Source organism: Leptonychotes weddellii, chromosome 8 (genome assembly GCF_054177405.1).
Source record: "Leptonychotes weddellii isolate Sample4059 chromosome 8, ASM5417740v2, whole genome shotgun sequence".
NCBI classification, from domain to species: Eukaryota; Metazoa; Chordata; class Mammalia; order Carnivora; family Phocidae; genus Leptonychotes; species Leptonychotes weddellii.
Genome location: NC_138376.1, coordinates 83,357,932 through 83,383,047, shown reverse-complemented (window position 1 = coordinate 83,383,047; position 25,116 = coordinate 83,357,932). Strand labels below are relative to the sequence as shown.

The following is a 25,116-nucleotide window of genomic DNA, read 5'->3' as shown; positions in this document are numbered from 1 at the left end:
GGTTCCCCTTTCTCCGCATCCTAGCCAACATCTGTTGTTTCCTGACTTGTTAATTTTAGCCATTCTGACTGGTGTGAGGTGGCATCTCATTGAGGTTTTGATTTGGATTTCCCTGATGCTGAGTGATGTTGAGCACTTTTTCATGTGTCTGTTGGCCATTTGGATGTCTTCTTTGGAAAAATGTCTGTTCATGTCTTCTGCCCATTTCTTGATTGGATCATTTGTTCTTTGGGTGTTGAGTTTGGTAAGTTCTTTATAGATTTTGGATACTAGCCCTTTATCTGATATGTCATTTGCAAATATCTTCTCCCATTTTGTCGGTTGTCTTTTGGTTTTGTTGACTGTTTCCTTTGTTGTGCAAAAGCTTTTTATCTTGATGAAGTCCCAATAGTTTATTTTTGCCCTTGCTTCCCTTGCTTTTGGCGATGTTTCTAGGAAGAAGTTGCTGCGGCTGAGGTGGAAGAGGTTGCTACCTGTATTCTCCTTTTTTGTCTTTTTAAAACATGTTTGTGAAGTTTTTGGCATAGGAGGTCTTCAACATGTTCATTTCCTTCCCAACCCCTTTCTTGTTTCAACTATGTCACAGATCTACAAAAATGCCACGAACACACCTGAGAGTCAAGATGCTCTGATGTTACTGACTTTTAGCTAAAAAATATTTGGGTATACTAAGCCAGACCCTAGGAGCTGCTGTTTATGTCTCCTCAGAGAATGTGCCTGCATTACTCTGCAAGCCAATGAGCAGCAGGACCTTGACCCAAGTTCTACCACCAACACTCTCTTGCACGTGGTTATCTGAGAACTAGATTACTCCCCCCGCCCCACTGCTCTATGTATATGGGTCTGTGTGTATAGCTAATTACAACAGTTAAGCAAAATCATTAAGTGAATGGATAGCCCTAAAGAACAAGTTCCCTTAGAAAATAGTAGAGGCCCTGTTAATCTTTAACTGTAAATATTCACTCCTTGATTACAGAGGCCAGGCAGAGGAAAGTAGGGAATTTCAATCACCTGGATTTCTGCCAGAAGAGTCATCTGCTGTGAGCCAAGAATCTGAAACATTGGATTTAATACTAAATCAAATTCTGATAAATTGTATTTTTAGGGGGAAAATGCTATATCAAAGTTCATGAGCTCTAGGAAGGGGAATGATGTGAAATGGTATATCAAAGTGTATTAAAAACATAGTTTTTCAGAAGGTTCAGAAGAGAAAAAAAGAGTCTATAACCAAAAATGCTAAAAAGATCATTTTAAATAAATGAAAGTCTTTCTAAAAATAAAATGCTGACATTACAATCTTGAATAATCCCAATTATGAAGAATAGGGGGTATTTAAATGAAATAGGCAACAGAGAGAACTCTCCTAGAGATGGCAAGCAGAATACATAACCAAGGATGATGGAAAAAAGGAACATGACGTCTAATGAACTGTAACGGGGGGAAGTGAGATGATAATAGGAAAGGCTCTTCAAGTTTTGCTTGAGACTGAAGTTATGCTTACAGCAGTCCTTCTCAAAATTCAGTGCACACACGAACACCTGGGAGATCCTGTAAAATGACAAATTCTGATTCAGTAGGTGGGGCCTGAGATTCTGCATTGATGAGAAGCTCCTGGGTGAGGCCGGAGGGGCCGGTCCTCACGCTGCTTTCTGAATAGCAACGTTTATAGCATGAAAAGAACAGAAAAGGGTTGTGCCTGCTGCTTGTGGATAATTCATTCGGTCTTTCAACATTTATTGAGCACCTACTGTGTGTCTGACACACAGAACAGTGTTAGAAATGCCATGTTGAAAATAATGACAGAGAAAGGAGAGCTACTTAATTCCAGCATTCTTTCTATCTTCAACAGTCATGAGAAGTTTCATGCTGGAAAGATAAAAACAAAAGAAGAGAAAAGCATGTACAGCCCAAGAGATGAAAGGGAACAGCAGAGCATCTCTAAAAGAATTCAAGTGTCCTGGTATCACTGGGATCAATCATCTTTCCAAGAATGAAGAATGGGGGCGCCTGGGTGGCTCAGTCGTTAAGCGTCTGCCTTCGGCTCAGGTCATGATCCCAGGGTCCTGGGATCAAGTCCCACATCGGGCTTCCCGCTCTGCGGGAAGCCTGCTTCTCCCTCTCCCACTCCCCCTGCTTGTGTTCCTGCTCTCGCTATGTCTCTCTCTGTTAAATAAATAAAATCTTTAAAAAAAAAAAAAATGAAGAATGGAACTTACACTAAAAATGGGCAAATGCAGTCTTGACGCTCAAAAGTGAGAGGGTAATAGATTCCAAAAACTACGTATCAATGAGTATGATGTCAATTCCGGCAAGATAACAGAATCAAGTATTACATAGAGATGTGTTGTGAGTAACTTAAAAAGATGATCAGTGACTTCCATGAATCCACATCCAAAATACACCAGTCTAATCTCATTTGCTTTTATCATAGGAGAACCAGACTATCAGATCAGAAGAATGAAAAAGCATGGACTAATTATGTAAGGTGTGTGTGTGTGTGCATGCACATGCATGTGCACACAGGTGTAAATTCTATTTTGTAATCACTTAATTTTGGCAGAGGAAGAAAATAAAGAAGGTATCAGCTAGTACATAAGGAATTTCCTAAAGAATGTTGCTCATGATTAGCTTACCTAAGATAAAGAAGTAAACATGATAAAGAATGTGTTTAAGCTCAGAATGTACCATGTGGAGAAAAAGAATTAAGAGAATCTGTTAGTGACTTGAAACAGGCCATAGATTTTTTTTCTGAATGTTTCTAAACTTTATTTCTCTAAGCAAGATAAAGCAATGTAACAATACTTTTTAAAAAGTCCAACACCACTGGGTGGGTCTCAGAAGCACAGAAGCCCCTGAGAAATCCCCACCCCAGGGAAGATGAACTGAGATGGATAGAAGATGAGAGCATCTGAGAGGACTTAGCTCACCCCTGCATACATTTACTCAGAGGAAGAGCACCAGAAGCAGGACAGAAACCTGCTTTGGGACCAGGGATCAGAGGACTGAGACTGCAAGTTGGTGTCACTTCTTCCTCTGTATACAATACCTAATAAGTCAGCTGCTCTTCTCTTCTTTGGTCCCTAGTATGAAGAGTGCTCAATTCCACTGGCTCACTCACATAGGAAGATTAGGGAGGCTTAAAAAAAAGACTCTTTCATTCCCCTAACAAACATGGGAGCCCTCTGAAATAACACATGGACTTTAGCAAAGTAATTAATATTTGTGAACAAGATAAAGAAATGGGGGCAGGAGGACAGTATAGTTAAATGATGACAGTAGAGTAAGTTACATCCATTTAAATAATTCCAAACCAAAAATTATGAAACAATGTTAAGGTAGAAGGAGTTGTCTGGTTGTGTCCCAGAGGGCTCTGCCATCTACCTTATTCTATTCAACATTTTTCATCAAGGATTTGTATTAGAATCAAGATGACTGAAGAAGCTACAAATCTACAGGTAATAGTTAATAACAAGGATATACATTTAAACCCTCTCTTTTGGAAGCAGGCAAAGCATATATGAACATGACCAAGAATGCTTGAATGAACATACAAGAATGGTATAGATAAGGCATGGTAGCAGGCCATGTTAAAAACACTTGAGAGTTCTAATGGACAGGAAGCTCAGAGAGTCAACATTATGATGGCATTGCTAAAAATAGCTTGTGCAATCTTGTAGTTAATGATAAACACAGAGTAACCAGGCCAAGAGGAGTAATGGCTCTAATGGTTCCATAACACTTGGCACCAATCAGATCAAACCGTGACCATTACTGAACCCAGGTCTGGGTGCCACCGTTTAAAAAGAACATTGACATGAACTGGAATCCATACGAGAGCATTCTGAATCCCAAAGAGACTTGAGATCACAGTCTGTGAGGAACAGCTGAAGAGAGTGGGGCTATTTAACCTGAAGAAGAGATTTTGGAGAAGGTGTGAACTTGTCTTCAAATAATTAGCAGACTATAAAGTGAATAGGGAAATCATGTTCTTAAGGTCTCAGCGGGTCAAACTGGGATTAGCAGCAGAGCTCAGGGTGATGTGGGGAAGAACTGTGTAAGTGGACTGTCTGAGAACTGCCTCAGCCAGACACGGCCCAGAGGACAAACCAGGACTAGTCATGCACAGGCCGGACGACCTCTCCCAGGAGACACAGAGGGAACTCACACATCAGACAGTGAATAGAGCCAGGAAGCCGCCCAACTCTGAGTCAATGAAGTAATTAGTGCTTAATATCTAAAAACATCTTGGTGACATGATAAACACTGAATCAATAAATAGCATCTTAAATGATGTATGACATATTAACCTAATTCAGAACAAAGCTTCATCTAGCGGTTCTAGGCAGATCAATAAATGTGGGATTTTGAGTAATAGAAGTAGTTACCTCAAGAGGACCTGGTTTGGATGAACTCTAGTCAGAGCTAGAATTATTCCCCCTTCCCTTATCATTCAATAAAAATATACCAGAATAAATCACTGGTAAACATAATATAAAATACAGGATGGTCACCCAGTTTGGAAACACAAGCTAATACATATAAAGTGTTTATTGCTATTATATTATAATAAATGATAAAATAATATTATCTAAGTTTCCAGATTTTATGGTCATCCTGTATGATTTTTTAATAAATGTTACAACTAGGGAATATATTCTCCTTAGAGAATAATCACAGTACTGACATCTGTTGGATTTGCTATGTGCTAAGCATTTATATTATCCCATCTGATGCTCAGAAAATGTACAAGTTAGATGGTATTATTATGTCTATTTTACTGATAATGGCCACTGAGACTGAGACCAGTTATGTAACTTGCCCACAGTCACACAGGTTTTAACTGGAGGCCTTCTCTCCAAAGCCTGGCAGCTTCAGGACTGTGTTGATTCTGTGTCAGACCCAGTACTAAGTAGTTCCCACACATTTTCTCACTTAATCCTCAAAATGACCCATGAGGTGTACATAGTCCTCTCCATTTTACAGATGAGGAAAAGAATTTCCAGAGTTTAATAGGTCAGAGGTCACACATTGGCAGAAATTCTAACTCAGCCCCACCCAACCCTGAAGTCCACGCTCTCACCCAGTTAACTGCCTCTGGCTAAACTATTCATTTTATCTGAGAATTATAATATTAACTGTCACCAAAATAACCAGGATAGGTGGGTGACACCCAAAAGTCCAAAATAAAAACACTGAAATTTATCTTACAGTATTTGTAAGTACTGTTTATGAGCAATATCTACTGTTGATAGCATAAACTGATTTTTGGAATTGTGATATTCTGGAGAAAAAAAAAAACCCACAAAAACAGGAGACCAAACCAACTGAGACAGCCATATTATCTACTTTGATAAAACTTTATTTTCAGTGGCAGGCTTGTAGCTGCTTCTTGCTGAATCATCTAATGAGCTGAATTATCTCAGTCAAGACACATTCTCTCTGCAACCTCAGTTTCCTTTTTTTTTTTTTTCTAGAAAATGGGGCTATAACAGCAGCTTCTTTTGATGTCACAAATAAGCTCCAACATTGCCTGCCTTAGTTATCAGTTATGTAACTCAAGGTACGCAAGTGGTTTAATGTACACTTGTAATACATGAGCTAATTTCTGCAGTAAAAAATTGAGTTTTGGTTCTTCCCAACCTTTGTGTTAATAGCTTTAATACTGGAAGGTAATATAAAATTTCGGAAAATCACCCACATTTACCCATAGTCAATTGCATCACCAGAGCTAAATATGGGTTATTTACACTCATCTCTCACCCAATAAACATAATTAGTTCCACTTTTTTTTATCAGCAAAAATTCAGAGGCAATCATTTAATGTGAAAACCAGCAGTGCTTCATTAACAGGGAAAATAAACTCAAATAGTAAGTTGGTTATTCCAACAATAGGCACTTACAAGAACAAATCTGAGAAACAGAAACTCTGACCCATCCCTATATATTCTAAGCACTCCTGAAGTAACACAGAATTTGGTAACAGCTGTAACATCAGCACTTGCTAATTGTCCAGTTGCCTATGGCCTGTCCACACAATTAAGCCCAGACTGGCAGTGACCTCCCCTAGTATTTGGGAAGCACCGCTGCACAAAATAAGGGCCATATTAAATTGATGCTGTGAGAAAAAGCATTATGAGAGAACTTGACATTGTAGGCTTCTGAGCGGAATGCACCAGTCTCCAGCCTCCTGTGTGTGAAAATTTTGCTCATGTGGCAAAATTCACTATGTTAGTACGTGATGCCTCAGTTAAAAACACTCAAGAGTCTTCTCACTAACCCTCACTGAACCCTCACAATGACTCTGTGAAGTGTGTCCCATCATTCACATTTGCAGGTAAGAAAAATGAGGTGGGGAGAGGTTAAATAATCCAAGGTCACACAACTACAGAGAGTCAAACTGACCCAGAGACCACACTACAGGTAAGTACTTTATTTCTTTTGAGAATATTAATATCAATTCAACTGTCATGAAAAGAACCTGAAACAGCTATTGACTCTAGAAAGGCCTGAGTAAAAGGAGATGTGGAAGTGGTGTCTGCCACCAGAGTCCCTGCTTTAGTTCCCTGTCTTCACCAGTGTCATCAAGAGCTGGTTGTGCTTCCGGAAAGAAAGAACATTAGAATTCCAAAGTGATGCTGCTTGGACCCCTCACTTGAAATACTAAAGACTGGATCCTTAAATGTGAGGGTTCTTTCAAGTTCCACATTTGTAGGAAGCACTCAGAAATATGGTTTGTCTTAGTGGAGCTACAACTTATGTTCAGTGATGAAGTTTTGGAACTTTCTATCTTACGAAAAATGCAAGCTACCAATTATTAATGACAATTTCCCAGACGTAGTTATCAGGATACCAACAATATGGAATTCCTCACAGCAAACATGTAGTAAGACTGACTATTTAGCCTATGCGATTATTGCTCAAAAATGAAAGCCTCTCATACTTAAAGTAACATCAAATCTGAGTTTACATAGTAGACTAGAAGAAAAATACCTTCTCCTTGTTGGTAAAAGTCTCATGGTATTTTTATGATGCAAATAAAAATCTGTTGGGAGTTCCCAGAGATGAGGTTTCCCTTCAGTGGGATGAAAAACTCCCAGGAAGAGATTAATGGAATCTTGTCTATCAGCATCTAAAAAGCAAAAATAGACATTTTAGGAAATCACTACTGAGGTATACAACTCAGGAGAATGTTTTCTCAGGAGGAGAAGAGTACAACTGTGATTTCATAAAACATACCTTTGAAAATAATAGTATTTATACTTCAGAAGTCATACACATACACAAAATCTAAAATAGTCACTAAGATTTTGAGCAGAATTAAAATCTTGCTTCCAAATGTTTCCTTTTTGCTCCATTCCTTTCATAATCTAGAGGACAGTGAACACACTGTCGTGAATTTTGAGACTCTTAAAAATCTTCAAGAACTGCCATAATACCATAGTGATTTTATTTTTAGGATAAGAGCACATTTTCACCATTCTTTAGTCTACCAGAAACAAATACATCTTCACTTTGTTACAATGACAAGCAGAGACTGTCAGAAACAAATAAACAAAACGATCCAACGCTATCCGTATTCTGTTGCACAACCTTGAACAAGTTGGTCTGCATAGTTTCCGCTTCTAATCCTTGAAGAGATATTCTCCATTTCTTTATTTTCTTTTTAAAAAGATTTTATTATTTGAGAGGGAGATTATTCTCCATTTCTCTAGCAGAAACAATGTTTACAACATTTTCTGTCCCCTCAGCTGTGGGCCTGGCCCATTCCCTTCTGTGTCTGATAATGAAGGCAGAGTGGGCACATGGATAACAGCCTCATTCTAACTATTCAACCACTCCAATATTACTAACCACATATGCACATATATTGTATTTCCTTCCTTTTCTAATTATATTTTGGTAAAAATGATGATAAGCACTAAAGGGTTTCATGAAGCACCCTTCCCATTCTGCACTGCCCCCTCCCCGCCCCCCGCCCTAGCATCCTTCATTGTTTCCCCTCATTTCCTGCCTTCCATTCTTGTCTCAGAGCCCTGTGTATTCAAGTTTGGGGCAGACATCCACAATTAAATAATACCCTCTTTCTGAAAATGAGCATAGAACTAAAAAGACAGCACAGTAGAAATGACTGCTTCCGAAACAAGATAACATTACCATAAAATCAATCTTCTTCCAACAGCTATAGTGAACACAGATATCTCTAAAATTAGCAACATTGTTCTCATTGGACTATTTGGTCATCTCAGCAAAAGCAATAAATGAAATATGGCACATCAAACATGTATTAGTGTTATTACTTTTTGACAGGAAGTGTTCCATTAAAGCAGCATTTACCTTTCAGGCCAAAAGTAATATATAAAAGGGATGTGTTTATATGCTGAGCAAATTTGGGACCTTTTTGCCACTTTTGAGAGAAAACAAGTATTAAATGATGCAGACATTACCACGCCAATTTGCACCCTCTTTACACAACACAGAAGTAAACATACTGCTTTTTCCCTAAGATTTTATTTATTTATTTATTTATTTATTTATTTATTTAGAGCAGGGGGAGGGGCAGGGGAGAGGGAGAGGAGAATCTCAAGCCAACTCCACACCGAGCATGGAGCCCAATGCAGGGCTCGATCTCAGGACCCTGAGATCATGACCTGAGCTGAAAGCAAGAGTCAGATGATTAACCGACCAGGTGCCCCCATACTGCTTTTATAGTAATTACATTCTGTATGCTTCCTGAATAGCCTTAATGGCACTTAATAATTCATACTATGCAGGACCTACCTCAAGATATCTTAACCAACTGAGCGACCCAGGCGCCCTCCCTACCTCAAGATATCTTAATACTATCTAGAGAAGCTTTCCATTTTCAGCCATATTTTCAAGGAGCCTTTCATCCTTTAAACCTCAGAGTTGCTTCCCTTAACTTTTAACAAGTATGATAAAATGTGAGATGTGAAAAACCTAACCAAATAAAGGATATTCCTTCAAAGGATCATAATGAAGACTTGCTGAATGTGCTGCTTCTATAAATATATATCTATGATGCATATGGTCCCTAACTAAGGACTCTAAGGCCAGTTTAATGAGCCTGAGGATCTTTTCCTGGCTACTCTTGACTGTAAATAAGACAACCACCCTCAGGAAGACAGTAGAACTTTGGATATGGACAAGAGCTTAACATAGGTGGGTTCTCTGTAGTTGTGGATAATAAGAGGGCAATGATTACCTATTTTTGTACTCAATCATGCTTTAAAGGAAAAAAGAGTAATGTAGCATTCACACTTCACTCAAATAGCTAAACACTAACCAGTTTTATTATGTATGTATTAAATAGATCAGGTTTGAATATAACAATTCTTATTATTTTTGATTAGCAAAAAAATATTTTAGAACTAGAATATTTATTATTCTAATATTAAATTAAGTTTGTGATGAAGTGGCCTCTGAAATCAATAATGGAAAAGAACACTATTCAATAAATAGTACTGTTTAATTACTGCAGGGGAGAGGACAATAAAGTTAGATCCCTACTTCATACTATATAATGAAATAAATACCAATTAAATGTGAGAAAGACAAAGATCAACACTCTAATAGAAAAAGAGAAACATGCAATTTTTGAAAGTCAGAAAGACAACAAACCTACCAAAATTCAACTTCACTAGTTATCAAACAAATGCAAATTAAAACAGAATACCATTTTTTACCTATTTAAGCTGGCAAATACTTATCAAAATGGGCACTTCCACGCTCTGCTGAGGGAACATTAACTGCTATACAGTATCCTTTCTCTAAGGCAATTTGGCAACACAGGTGTTCCCTGCTTTCTGAAAGTCTGCATTATGCCACTCTGCTTGGGAAAAGACCTACATTAGTACCTGCTCACATTAATGGAAAGAAATCTGAAGAGGATTTTAACTTTTATGAAAATAGCTGTTACTATACTAACGCAGAGCTTTCCTAAAAGCAAAGTGGTGTAACTCAAACTTCTGGAAAGTGGGGGGATACTCCTCACTTTATGCCATTTCAGCTTACCGAAGTTTTCGTGGGGTATATACACACACATACACATATATGTGTGTGTGTGTAAATACATATGTACTTATGTATAGATAGATATAGATATTTTCAGGGCTTTAAATACATATACATATGTATTTATGTATAGATAGATATAGTATAGATATTTTCAGGGCTTTAAATATATATTTTATTTTATATATATTGGTTTGAGATATATATTTTATTATATATATATATTTAAAGCCCTGACAATATCTATACTATCTGACCTAATAAATATGCTTCTGGAATTTCCATAAGATAACATCAAAGATATGCAAAAAAAAAGTATGTTTAAAGATGTCTAAAAGGAACCTAAATGCAAAATAATAACTAAATAACTAAATTACGATGTTTCTAAAGGATAGACTGCCATAAGGCTACTAAAAATCATGTTGTAGAAGAATATTTAAGGTCATAAAGATTACTCACGTTATCTAAAAGGGCAAAAGCAGAACATAAATATTACGTGTAGGGAAGGCTCATGTTCTAAATATGAACAAATGGCTGTCTCTGGAAGGTGAAGATTATCTGACTTCATTGTGAGTTATTCTGTACTTTCTATAATTAACACATATTACTTTCATCACTGAAAAGAAGAACTACCCTTCATTCACTCACCCAAGAACCTACTATGTTCTGCACTAGGGACACAGTAATAGACAAGACTGACTCTGGCTCTGGGTGGTGGCAAACAAACATATATACACAAATGAATAATGGACAAGGTACATTCAGGGGATGTAAGTTCTATGAAGACAATGACACAGAGTGACAGGAGAGCGAAGGGAGAGGACAGGGCCCCTTGAGTTGGGTAGTCAGGGCAGGGTTAGAGGCTGCAGGGTCTGAGGAAGTAACATCTGAAGTGTACAAATGAGAAAGAGGTGGTTACACAAAGCTCTGGGGGCTGTACCCACGCAGAAGGACAAACACACACAAAGGCCTGAAGGAGGAACAGACTGGGCAGCTCCAGGAGCAGAAGGAAGGCCAGGGAGGCTGGCGGGCAGGGGACAGCTATATTAGAGACAGATGGGGCCAGGCCACACAAGGCCTTGTAGGTCACCGCAAAGAGCCGTATTTTAAGTGTGATGGAAAGCCCTGGAAGAGCTTTTAAAGAGGCATGTGATGCTATCTGACTTCAGTTTTAAAAAGACCCCTCTGGCTGCTGTGAAAAACAGGAGCCCACGTGTGGAGGCAGACAGCTGAAGCAGGAGAGACCACGGTTGTTCAGATAAGAGCTGACGGTTTCTTGTACCAGCACGGCAGCAGCCAAGATGAAAAACAGCAGAAGCATTTAGGGTATATTTTGGAGGCTGAGACAATGAGATTTGCTGAGAGATGGGACTGGGATAGCGAGGATAAGTAAGGAAAATAAAGGAATCAGGGACGATTCCAAGGTTTCTGAACTGAGCAACGGGTGCTGAGGTGGAAAAGGCCAAGTGGAGAAATAGGTTTGAGTCAGAATAAGGAGTTTCTGTCTCAGAACTGATTGGTTTGAGATTCTTGTTAGATATCCGTAGTAAGAAATTTGGGCCCCAAGGGACACCTGGGTGGCTCAGTCGGTTAAGGTCTGCCTTTAGCTCAGGTCACGATCCCAGAGTCCTGGGATCGAGTTCCGCATCAGGCTCCCTGCTCAGCGAGGAGTCTGCTTGTTCCTCTGCCTGCTGCTTCCCCTGTTTGTGCTCTCTCTCTCTCTGACAAATAAAGCAATAAAATGTTTAAAAAAAAAAAATTGGGGCCCCAAGACCTTTCCTCCCTAGTGTTATCCCCATAAATAGTTTATATCACATGGCAAAAGGGACTTTGCAGATGTACGTGAGGTTACTAATCACTGACTTCAAGATAGGGCAATTCTCCTGTGTTACCTGGGTGGGCCCACTGTAATCACATGGATCCTGCAAAGGCAGAAGAGGGAAGTAGAAAGGAAGGCAGAGAGATAGACGCACAAGAAGGATTCAATGTACCACTGCTAGCTCTGAAGACGGAGTGGGCCATAAGGCAAGGAAGGCAAGCAGCCGTTGGGAACTGAGAATGACCCCCAGGCAACAGCCATCAAGGCCATAGGGACTTCAGTCCTTTAACTGCATGGGATTCTGCCCTTGACCTGAATGAGCCTGGAAGCCTCCAGGTAAGAGCCCAGTTGTCTGACACTGACTTAATTTTGGCTTCTTTTTGACTTCACTTGATTTCACTGCCTTCATTTTTACCAGCCTTGTGAGACCCTAAGCAGAGAACACAGCCGATGCTGTGCCCAGACTTCTAACCCACAGAAACTGTGACATAATAAATGGGTGCTATTTTAAGGCACCAATTTTGTGGTAATTTATTATAGAACCGATAGAAAACTAACACAATATTCAGGAAGAGATGCTAGATAGGTGGGCTTTTGGAAAAAATGAGTCTGGAGTTCAGTAGAGAAGTCAAGGTTAGAGACACAAAGGTGAGTGTCAAATGCACAGTATTTACAAGCTGGATGAGATGCCCCTAAGGTAAAAGTGTAGAGAGAAAAGAGAAGAGGGTTTAGAAATGGGGCAGGAGATGTCACTAGGGAGATTGAGAGATCACAGAGGTAAGTTTTAAGAAACAGGGAGTGGTCACCCGTGATAAAAGCTGCTGAAAGGCTGAGCAAGATGAAGACAGAGAAGTGACCCTGGATTTGGCTAAATATGGAGATGGCTGGTGATTTTAACAAGCATAGGTTCAGTGGTGGAGAGATGCCCGGTGAAGCAGGTGGAGAGAACAGGATAGGAGAGGAAACAGGCACGCAGATCACTCAAGAGGTTTTGCTTAGGAACGTAAGGAAAAAGGACTGTAGCTGGAGGGGGACGTGGGACTGGGGAAAGGTCTGATAGAAAATACTAAGGAAGGGTCTGATGGAAAATACTAAGGAGCGCTTTCATGCTAATGGAAATGAGGCAGTAGAGAAAGGGAAACTGATGATGTACAGCAATGAGAGTCTACTTACAGGAAAGCATGAAGGGATGGGATTCAAAGCATGGCAGAGGGCTTGGCCTAAGATGGACGGGGCTACTCCAACCACTGTAACACAATACAGAAACTAGGTGCAGATAAGGACAGGCTCTGTTTTGAGAGGGACAATGAAGAGGGAGTTCACCTCAATGACACATTCTCAGTGAAGTACAAGCAAGCTCCCCGGTTGAGATTGGGGTGCTGTAGATTTTAGAAGACATGAAATGGTATGAAATGGTCCTTTTGGAAAGTGGTCATTTCCAAATGGTCATTCCTCTCAAATGAATATACTAGAGAAACGTAGTAGAACTGTTTTGAGTGTCCTTTGGAGAACTGCAGTCAGTTTAAAACGGAGTGTAATTAGTTACAACTTTTTCTCTTGCATGTTTAACTGCCTTGGTTGCAGCACAGGTGAATAGTTATTAATGTTGTTTAAGGGTGGCTCAGTCGTTAAGCGTCTGCCTTCGGCTCAGGTCATGATCCCAGGGTCATGGGATCGAGCCCCGCGTCGGGCTCCCTGCTCAGCGGGAAGCCTGCTTCTCCCTCTCCCACTCCTCCTGCTTGTGTTTCCTCTTTCGCTGTCTATCTGTCAGATAAATAAATAAAATCTTAAAAAAAAAAAAAAAATGTTATTAAAACAAAACATTTTGCCAAGTGTCTTCTTCCGCTAGAGCCAAACACAGCTTGTCCACTCTAAACCTGCTGTTAGAAGGATGACCTTAGAAGGCTGTCTCACTAGTCTTGATAAACTAAAATGTTCTCCTCCCTTGAACACCCCTGTTCCAGTGGTGAGCAAAAAGGGAGAAAAACTGTTCCACTACCTTACAGCATGATATCCATAGTAAGATACCCGTAATTCAGGTCACCCAGTTTGGAACTGGTCAAGATGACTGAAGAAGCATGATCATTAAGCTGAGTGTTTCATGTTTCCCATGTGTGGTGAGCTTTACAGTCTTTACTTTGTGAACTTCTCTTTTTTAAAATATCTGAGAAGGATATGATTCCCCTCCATGCGTACACACACACACATACTCACCACAATTTTAAATTGCACGTGTGTGTATGTATGTGTGCATGTATGCATGTACACAGCAGATCTATTATTAACTGTTGAAGATATCCTGTATCTTTTTTTCTTTCTTGTAACAGGATTTAAATTCAACAAGCTTCAGCAAGAAAATTCAGCTTATCAAAATGTAAATGTAAAAAAAAAAGGTTAGAAGGAGCTTAACAAGGTCTTTCAGACAGTTATAATTAGAAAACTCTTCCTAACATCTGAAGGGAGTACCTAGGTATCTCTTGTTGGCATCCTCCAACTGCCGATGTAACCAGCTATGTTAGAAACCAAAGGTACTTCGGGACGCCTGGGTGGCTCAGTCGGTTAAGCGTCTGCCTTCAGCTCAGGTCATGATCCCAGGGTCCTGGGATCGAGTCCCGCATCGGGCTCCCTGCTCCGCGGGGAGCCTGCTTCTCCCTCTGCCTCTGCCTCTCTCTCTCTGTCGCTCATGAATAAATAAATAAAATCTTTAAAAAAAAAAAAGAAACCAAAGGTACTTCTTAAAGACAAACCTCAAAGCATGCTAATATGTGAAGCCTCAAGAACAGTTTTTTAAATGAGCCTGAAAGAGAGTCAGGTGGGTTGCCTATAAAGCATCAATCTGTCTATACAAACCGATGATAAAATTCCTAACAACCTAGGGCAACAAAAGGAAAAAGAAACAAATGGGACGACATCAAACTAAAAAGCTTTTGCACAGGGAAGAAGACCCTCAACAAATGAAAGACAATCTATTGAATGGGAGAAGATATCTGCAAATGATATACCCAATAAGGGGGTAATACCAACAATATATTAAGAACTCACGCAACTCAATACCAAAAAAAACAAACAACTGATTGAAAAGTGGGCAGAGGACCTGAAGAGACACTTCTCCAAGGAAGGCATCCAGATGGCCAACAGACATATGAAAAGATACTCAATCAACATCACTAATCATCAGGGAAATGCAAATCAAAACCACAATGAGATATCACCTCACATCTGTCAGAATGGCTAGTATCGTAAGACAAGAAATAACAAGTGCTGGCGAGGAATCAGAGAAAAGGGAACCCTTGTGCACTGTTGGTGGGAATGCAAAATGGTGCAGCCACTATGGAAAACAGTATGAATGTTCCTCAAAAAAGTAAAACTAGAACTACCATATGATCTGGCAATTCCACTTTTAGGTATTTGTCCAAAAAAACCCAAAAACACCAATTCAAGAAGATGTACCCCTATGTTCATTGTAGCATTATTTACAATAACCAAGATATGGACACAGCCTAAGTGTCCATCGATAGATGAATGGATAAAAAGATGTCTCTCTCTCTCTCCCTCTCTCTCACACACACACACACACACACACACACACACAATGGAATATTACTCAGCTATAAAAAAGAAAGAAATCTGGATAGACCTAGAGAGCATTATGCTGAGTAAAATAAGTCAGAGAAAGACAAATATTGTATAATTTCACTTACATGTAAAATCTAAAAAACAATACAAATTAACAACAACAACAACAAAAACAGAAACAGACTCATAGATACAGAGGACAATCTGGTAGTTGCTAGAGGAGAGGGGGAACTGGGCAAATTAGGGGAAGGGGATTAAAAGGTACAAACTTCCAATTATAAGGTAAGTAAGACATGGATGTTGCAATGTATAGCATAGAAAATATAGTTAATATTGTAACAACTTTGTATGGGTGATAGATAGTAGCTAGATGATTATTTAGTAATATATATGAATGCTGAATCACTATGTTATATACCTGAAACTAATATTGTACATCAACTACACTTCAATGACAAAAACACTCTATGAGTGGTCCTGCTTCCCCCTCGGCCAAAAAAGTAGCACCAACCTTTTTGATCTTTGCTGATGCATGAAGTGGTAGTACCCTACTATAATTTTATTTTTCTTATTATGAGTGATGTTGAGCTCTTTCATATGTTTAGAATCCAATTGCATTGCTTTCCCAATGAACTGTACATGTCATTTGCCCATTTTTTTCTCTTGAACTATTGGTCTCTTTATATTGGCTTAGTCCATCTAAAGGAAATACTGGCTCTTTACATCTAAAGGAAATTAGCATTTTTTGGTAGGTTTCAAATTTCTCCTTAGCTTATCTTTTGACTTAATTTGCTCTTTGTCTGTCTATATTACATTTTTTTGGTAATGAGAGGAAAAAAATTCTTAACAACCTAATGTCAAGTGTCTTCCTGCCCACCCCAGAGGAGTAACATGAGGAGATTAAATTCTCTAAAGTTATCTTGAGTGCTTTAAAGAAAATGGTTCTAGAAATAATATTAACACTATATGATATCCATTGTAATTTTAAAGTAAGTTGTACGCCCCAAGGACAACACCATGCTTCTCAACATAAAGTCTGTTTTAGCCACATTATTCATAAAATAATTGCTTTCAAAGTAGCTCCTCTTTCAGTTGTACACAGTTTTGCTTTACCTTTCCATTATGTGCACGTGACACTTTTTCATGACCATCTTCTATCTTTTAATAGTCCTCCTTGCTTTTTAAATCACATACAGCTCCACATTCATTCTCTCTATCCCCTAGTATTATTAAAAAATCACTTCACTTGGTCCTCATCTGTCAATAATGATTCCCATTACAGGGACAACGATGAGAGAGGGCAGAAGAGTGGATGTTTCCTTTCCATCGGGGCAGTTTTCCACCTTTCCCAGGGTAACCCACCCCCAGAGAGATATGAACTGTTGGCACACAACTTACACAAGTGTTACAGGTTGAGTTGTGTCCCCCCTCCCCCAAAAGATATGTTGAAGCCTTAAGCCCTGGGACCTGTGAATATGAGCTTATTTGGAAGTTGAGTCTTTGCAGATATAATCCAGTTAAGAGGTAGACCCACTAGAGTAGGGCAGCCCATAATCCAATATGACTCGTGTCCTGACAAGAAGAGAGAGAGAGTCGAAGGGAAAATGTCATGTAGACACAGACACAAGGGGAAAATGTCAGGCAATGTCAGAGGTAGAAATTGAAGTGCTGCAGTTGCAAGCCATGAATCACCAGAAATCTTCAGAAGCTACGCAGCAAGTAAGGGTCCTCCCCTGGAGCCTTCAGAGGGAGCATGGCCCTGCTCGTACCCTGATTTTGGACTTCTAGCCTCCAGAACTGGGAGACAATAAATCGCTGCTGCTTTGAGCCACTTAGCTTGCGGTATTTTGTCACAGAAGCCCTAGGAAGCTAGTGCAACAAAGCAGAGCCAGTGAGAATGCCTTCAGAGAGATAACCTGAATTTAAAAAAGGTTCTAATTGGTAAAAACAAGTGAAACCAATTGCAACTTTGTGTTTTAGTGATTGATAATAACCAATTACTTCTAACTCGCACTGTAGCCAATTTGAATACATCAATACATATTAATGTCTTCACTGGTAACCAGAGCATCAGGTATAATAAAGGATGATGGAAATGCTTTAATGTTTTTACTTTAGAAATCTAAAATTGAAACTTATGCCACTGGCCAGAATCTCTATATTCTATTTCCCTGACTCTCAATTTTTGCTTGGATTACTCTACTTTGATTTCTAAGTATTAAACCCAGTTCAAGGAGCAGGCATAAAGAGGAATATCTAAATACTCATAAGGTCCACAGTGGACTCTGTGGTTTATGCTATACATTGAGCTTACCCAGAATACTACAATGAGCTCAGCGAATTCAAAAGAAATGATCTGAGCCGCCTAAGAGCATCACTGATAAGCTACATGCTACTAGGCTGGCATACTTGGTCCTATCAATTTTGTAATTCAGGAAAAGGGGGAATTGGGTAGAACATGGGGAATAAATTAACTCATGCATTTATTAATTCATCCCACAAACATTTAGTGTGCCATGAGCAAAGCACTGCGGACACTGTGGTGAACAAGCTGCACGTGGGGCTCTCAGGTCTCATGGCAGGAACTAATTGCATCCTGAATGATTTCACTGCAATTGTGCTAAGTGCTACAAAGGAAAAGCACAGAATGCCATTAAAACAAACACTGGAGGACCTTCTTTGAGCAAGTAGAAAGTAGAGTGAGCTCTAAAGGCTGGCTAGGAATTAGGAGAAGATTGCAGTCATGTGTTTCAATGGGTGGAACAACATACGATTAAGCCTGTGGCAGAAGCAGCCTAATTTATTCAGGGAACTGTGAGAGGGTCAGTGTGTCTGGAGAGTAGCAATGGAGGATAGGAATGGAGTAAATGACAGGACATTGAGGTAGGCAGGGGAGACCACATAAGACCTACAGATTGCCTTGTACTTCCCTCCCACGCTCACCAGGCTACTAACCAGCTTCTGGCTCCTCCAAAGTGGGTGAATAGGGAAGGTCTTACTTGATGTGGTGAGCTCCAGAGTGGACCCTATGATCCCCACCCTCCCCTCCTGGTGTTCACACCATAATGTGATACTCTCTGCTATGGTGAGAACTGTCTTCCCCAAAAGATACATTGCAGTCCTAATCGCAATACCTGTGAATGTATAATCTTATTTGAAAATAGGGTCTTTGCTGATGTAATCAAGTTAAAAATTCACACTAAATTGGGATGGGCCTTAATGCGATATGACTGGTGTCCTTGTGAGACCAGGGAAATCTGACACTGACACAGACACAAGAAGGAAGAAGGCCATGTCACCACATAGGCAGAGACTGAGGTGCCACTGTCGCAAGCCAAAGAACATCAAAGTTTGCTGGCAAACCAGCAAAAGCTAGAAAAAAGCAAGTCAGGATTCTCACCTATCGGTTTCAGAAGGTGCCTCCCTACCAACAGCTTGATTTTGGACTTTCAGTCTCCAGAACAGTGAGATAATAAATTTCTGCCGCTTTAAGTCACCCAGTTTGTGCTATTTTGTTACAGGAGCCCTAGCAAACTGATACCGATTTCCCTTGTGTCGGAGTGGGATCTATGATTTGCTTCTGAACAATGGGATATGGCAAAGGGATGGGCCATCACTCCCACAATTACGAGACTCTCTTGCTAGCAGACTCATTCTAGAGACTCACTTTCCCTTGCTGGCTGTAAAGAAGCAAGTTACTAAGAGTCCCAAAGTCACAAAAAACTACAAAGAATTGAATTCCACCAACAAACACACAAGTAGGGAGCAAATCCTTCCCTAGCCAGACCTCGGATGAGACCGCAGCCTGACTGATATCTTGCAGCTTGTAAGACTCTGCGCAGAAAATCCAGCTGAGCTGTGCCTGGACTTCCAACCCACAGACACACAGACATCGTGGGATAATAAACACATGCTGTCTTAGGCCTAATAATCTGTTACACAGTATGAAAAACTGATCCACTTATACTGCAGCACAGCAAACTGACTTGGTGTTCTCTCTGGGAATGGAACATGCTGAAAGCTGACTCTATGGGTGCTTTCATGCATGCCTCGGAAGTTCCCGTCACTGGGGACTCTCTCGCAGTTCCCTTGGTGTGGGCCAAGCATCTTTTCCTATCAGTTTCTTGCAACTCCTTCCTTAGGAATCCAGTGATCACCTCCTGGTTCTTGCCGCTAGGGTCCCTCTGGCCAGGACTGAAGCCAATCCGAGGCTACTACCCTCCCTCACGAAGCCTACATCTGGACACCAGTAAACACTCAAAGATCCTTTGGCCTGGGGCGCCTGGGTGGCTCAGTTGGTTAAGTGTCTGCCTTCCGCTCAGGTCATGATCCCAGGGTCCTGGGATCCAGCCCCGCATCGGGCTCCCCGCTCGGCCGGGAGCCTGCTTCTCCCTCTCCCTCTGTCCCCCACCTTGTGATCTCTCTCTCTCTCTCTTTTGTGTCAAATAAATAAATAAAATCTTAAAAAAAAAAAAAGGATTTTTTGGCCCAACCATATCTAGGAGGGCAGGCCCTTCCCAACACAGCAGCCCTCTCCTCAGCCCATCCCTCTACTTCAGCTTTGCTATACAGCAATCCAAAGTTAACAGCTCTATGGGGTCCCTCCAATAGCAGAATATGAGGATTTGATCTGTGATATCTATTGTGTTGGAAATTCCATCAGAATGGAGGCAGCAGAAGTACCATTTTAGCAACTTGTTACTTTGAGCATTCACAAGTCATAAAACAAAAGATATAATTTAGTGCTAATGCTACTATTAATTTCTAGCTGACATTTTAAACATTAGCTTGTCAAGACTATGACCCCTATTTTAAAAATAATGATTAAATACCCTCAAACAAATTTATGTATCGCAAGGTGACAGAAGCCAATGAATCAAAGTATTTTGCATTACTGGGTGCCCGGGTGGCTCAGTCAGTTGAGCGTCTGCCTTCAGCTCAGCTCATGATCTCAGGGTCCTGGGATCGAGTCCTGCATCGGGCTCCCCAGTTGGCGGGAAACCTGCTTCTCCCTCTCCCTCTGCCCCCCCTCCCCCACCCCCACTCGTGCTCTCTCTTGCTCCCTCTCTCTCAAATAAATAAATAAAATAGTTAAAAAAATTTTTTAAAAAGTCTTCTGCATTATTTAAAAGCTCCTCTTATGGGTGGCAAAATGCAAAACTAAACTACAGAAAATACAAAATTTATTCATTCATTTATTGAACAAGTGTTTATTGAGCACCGTCTAAGTGAGATTCTATTTTAAACTTTTAAAATATTTAATTTTGATCTTACTTAGCCAGATTGCTTAAAAAAGGTAGATGTATAAGAAGAAAAATGCATATCAGATAAAATTTTAGAGATGCTTATTATTCCAAAATTACCTGAAAAAGCATTGCTGTAATATCTAGACAGAGTCTGCATGATGTCTTTTGAGTGCTGGGTCCATGGTGCTATCTTTCTGTAGGTTTTTACACGATGAACAAGTTGAGAACCACCATACTGAAGGGACAGGGTATCCCCATGATCTTCATAGAGTTCCTCAAATAACCTAAACCAAAGAAAAACAAACATTACAAAATTTTACCAGAAGTATTACACACGTTGTTCAGTTAGCCACATATGAATTCCTATGAGCCTTTCAAGCAGACTCTTGATGATAAATCCACATGCAAAATATATGTACAGTAATAGTCTAATAAGTAAAAAAGTCATAGAAAACACTAAAATGGAAGTAGGAGCACCAAAAACCACCACCACCAAAGCCAGACCAAGGTGGTTCTAACCTTACCGAAAGACTCCTAACTTTCTTCAGGCTGCCAGATCAATTTACCTCCCACAACAGAATTTTCTACCTTTCTGGAAAAAGGACATGCTCCTGTCACTGACAGATAAACCATATTCTTTCCTAAAAACACATGTTTGAAACTTGTATTTCTTCAAGTTGTTAAGATTTTCAGTGCTGTGATATCTGTGGATCTGGCCATTTGGAAGTTGTTCATTTTCCTCAACAGAGCCTTTATGACTACCTCAGATGACCAATAATAACCGTTATTGTATTTTCAAGAAATAGCACACATAATGCCATAGATCCAATGGACAGTGAAGAAACAGTAATCCTTAATGAAGAATCAATCTTTCATATATCTTATATTTTTAATTCAAAATGTATGAAGGCGCATGACTTTTTCTTTCTAATGCAGTCTGGATTTGGTTGTGTTTTTTTTTTTAAGATTTTATTTATTTATTTATTTGAGAGAGCACGCATGAGCAGGGCCGGTGGTGGGGGGAAGGAATACAAGGGGGAAGGAAAAGGAGGGGAAAAGAATCTCAAGCCAACTCCATGCTGAGCATGGAGCCCAACACGCGGCTTGATCTCATGACCTGAGATCATGACCTGAGCCAAAACCAAGAGTCAATGCTTAACCAACAGAGCCACCCAGGTGCCCCTGGATTTGTTTTTGTAAAAACCCACTAGTTTGTATTTATCTAAAGCACTTTGGATTTATATAAAGAGCACAGCATTTATTCATAATCAACACAAAAAAATAAAAACCATGGCAACAACATACAGGTCTTTAATGGAAATATTTATTACAGAATTAATTTGAAAAACGTCTTTCGGCAACAAAATTTGTGAGAAGTTAAAAGAAATAAGTTCATAGGGCGCCTGGGTGGCTCAGTTGGTTAAGCGACTGCCTTCGGCTCAGGTCATGATCCTGGAGTCCCTGGATCGAGTCCCGCATCGGGCTCCCTGCTCGGCAGGGAGTCTGCTTCTCCCTCTGACCCTCCCCCTCTCCTGTGCTCTCTCTCATTCTCTCTCAAATAAATAAATAAAATCTTTAAAAAAAAAAAATAAATAAGTTCATAGAAGTCCTTATTATTAACCAGTTTTGCTTTCTGTCATTACCAGCATTCAAAAGGTAGAAAGTAAGATTTACCTAACTGCGTCTGTATCGAACTGCAGATTAGGCTTGTCGATCAGTCCCAAGGAGTACAGCTGGTACGCCAGAGCGCATTTTCCCACCATAAACTGTGCTGTGTTGGTGCGATCTAAACAGTCCACACAGTTGGTTCGAAGAACACCCGTCTAAAGAGAAATACCGTAAGCCTTTCAACCATTATTCAGTGGCCAAACCTGCTTCTACCCCACTTTAGATTTCTTTTCTTAAAAAATAGAAGAAAAACCGTAGGCAGGGTATTACTCCTGAATAAACAATGAAGAACGTTATAAAAAGGGTCTATTTGCTGCCCACTTAATATTGCTGCAATGGCATCCTTACACCTTGTAGTCTGTATTTGGATTTTCTTCCTGAGCTTGAAATAAAACAGCGAACATTTTCCTCATGTACCAATAGGTAAACTATATGCTTTTTTCCCTGATACACCTCCTTTATTGTACAAACCAAATATTCAGTGGTTGAGGCCGTATCTTTTTTAAAGCATAATTTACATATATATAGTGATTGTTTCTGGCTCATTTTCCAAAGTGATTCTAATTTATTCTTTTCCCATTTCTGTTTATGTTTTGATTTCCAATAATAAAATTTATCCTGTATAGAAAAACTCCACAGGCATTATTTTAGCTGTACATCATTTGTAAGAGTTAAACACTAGCAGTTCGGCTTTTCAACACCATCCCAAACAGTTAATAATTTTGCATTAAGTGAGAAGTCTCGCTCTCTCTCCTGGCCACTTTCAGAAAACCTCATACACCAGGAATACAGATGCTTTTTATTATTAATATAGTATCTATATACCTGCAGGCGACCAGTGGCAATTACACATCCTCCTAGTTCGTTCCACCTGTGTTTAAAAACAGATGTTGAAGAAAAAAGTCAATAGCATAATCTATATTCATTTTTGGTTCCAGCTCTTTATAAAGAATCAAAGTAATAGGGCCGAATGCGCCGGAATAATCAACTGATTCTGCGCACTTTCATTCTTTCTGGTAAGTGAATATGCAAATAACTGAGATGGAATGCTATCCATGCTCTCTTTCCTCACAGGGAACCCAGGAAAGAAGCATCTTCTCTCGCCCCAGTGTCCCACACTCAGGCATTTGTCACCCACATTCAACCAAAATCTCTCTTGCTTTAATTTAAGCCCATTTCCTGTTTGGTTTCTACAGACATGAACAGTAATTGCAGGGCATTAAGCCTTATCCTTCTCCCCTCAACATTAAGATCCTCCACCTCCTCCAGCATTTCTTCATGGAGCTTTGTTGCATTCCTTTGGTTGTTTCTGCAGATCTCATTATTTTCCTTCCTACTTATTTTCTCCATGTGCTAATGAATGCCTGGGAATATGTTCTAAGTACTATATAATGATATTGATATTTTATTTTAATGATCTAAAGCATTTTAATGATTTAAAACATTTTAATTTCTTAAAATATCTTCATTATTTCAAAGAAGGTGCAGTACAGAGAACGGTTAACACAATAGGCCTGACTGCTATCCTCAGAAAGGCCTGCTTATACGGTTGGCCCTTGGCTGGCATCTGGAAACTTGTGTTCCCACCATTCTCAGATGGACAAGAGCGGCTCACTGTGCCTAAACTGTCTGTTGAAACAATATGGTTTTGCTGAATATCCTCTTTCCTTATGGGAGTCAGGAATTTTGGTATGTGCCAAGCAGAAGCTGCCTAGGGGACCAGCCTCCAATAAAAAACCCTGGCACTGATTATCTAATCATCTCCTCTGGTTGGCAACATTTCATACATGCTGTGACAACAAGTTGCTGGGGAATTAAGCATGTTCTGTGTGACTCCATTAGGAGAGGACTCTCCGAAAGCTTTACCTATTTCCTCTGGACTTTGCCCCATGTGCCTTTTCCCTGTGCTAATTTTGCTTTGTGTCCTTTAACCTTAATAAATCACAGCCATGAGAACAACAATATGCTGAGTGCTTTGAGTTTTCCCAGTTTATCACTGAGCCTAGGAATGGTCTTCCGGACCACTGTCACAGGTACCCTAAAATTCAAACTGTAACAAAAGGATGACTTCTGAAGACATACACACTATAGTTGGTTGTTTTTTTGCTCTTTGTTTTTTTTTTTTTTAACCATTATAGTTAACTTTGTTAGCTGAAAATAAAATGCTGGGGATATACAATATTAGTTCCGTAAAAGATAAATAAAACCTGATCCTTGATCTGAAGAAGCTCACAAAGTAGAAGAAAGATTTGTGAGCAAATAATTATAATACAATGATAAACATTATTTTCATAAAAATGTTAGTATTTAGTCAATAGAAAAGAATTCCTGCTCCTATTTAATGCTGAAAAACAGAATTCACTGCAGAAAATTTTACTTTACAGAAATATTTTATGTAATGTTTATTCCATGAAGTAAGAGATAAAGATTCTGTGGCTTCCATCTCAAGATATATAACCAGAGGAAATCCTGTGCCCATAGTGAATGTTCATTCCACAATCACCTGAATATCTTGTCTGCCCCAATAAATTCATCCGTCTTTCAAGAAGTACAAACTGCTCATATTTAGAATATTTTTATCCATAAGAGCAAAATGCTTGATTTCAGTTTTTAAACACCATACGTACTTTTCATCTGGCCGCAAAATGCTACAGTAAGAATCAGGGCGGTTTACAAAGAAACCTGTTTTCTTCACCACACTTTCTGCAATCACGTTCAGTCGATCAAGAACATTACACAGCTTGCTGACGAGAGGAGGAAGAATGAGAAAAGTGA

General features: G+C 39.7%; 1 protein-coding gene across 4 annotated transcripts in view; it reads right to left on the bottom strand.

Moving 5' to 3' along the window:
* Positions 1-25,116, bottom strand: part of FIG4 (FIG4 phosphoinositide 5-phosphatase) — a 106,745-nt gene that overhangs the window by 35,867 nt on the left and 45,762 nt on the right. For all 4 annotated transcript variants that reach the window (XM_031023910.2, XM_081828792.1, XM_081828793.1 and 1 more), the window contains 5 exons: positions 24,969-25,085; positions 23,167-23,212; positions 22,348-22,496; positions 20,791-20,957; positions 6,991-7,129 (listed from right to left, as the gene is read on the bottom strand). In XM_031023910.2, the coding sequence (XP_030879770.1) occupies positions 6,991-7,129; positions 20,791-20,957; positions 22,348-22,496; positions 23,167-23,212; positions 24,969-25,085 (618 nt within the window). The remainder of the gene's footprint in view (positions 1-6,990; positions 7,130-20,790; positions 20,958-22,347; positions 22,497-23,166; positions 23,213-24,968; positions 25,086-25,116) is intronic.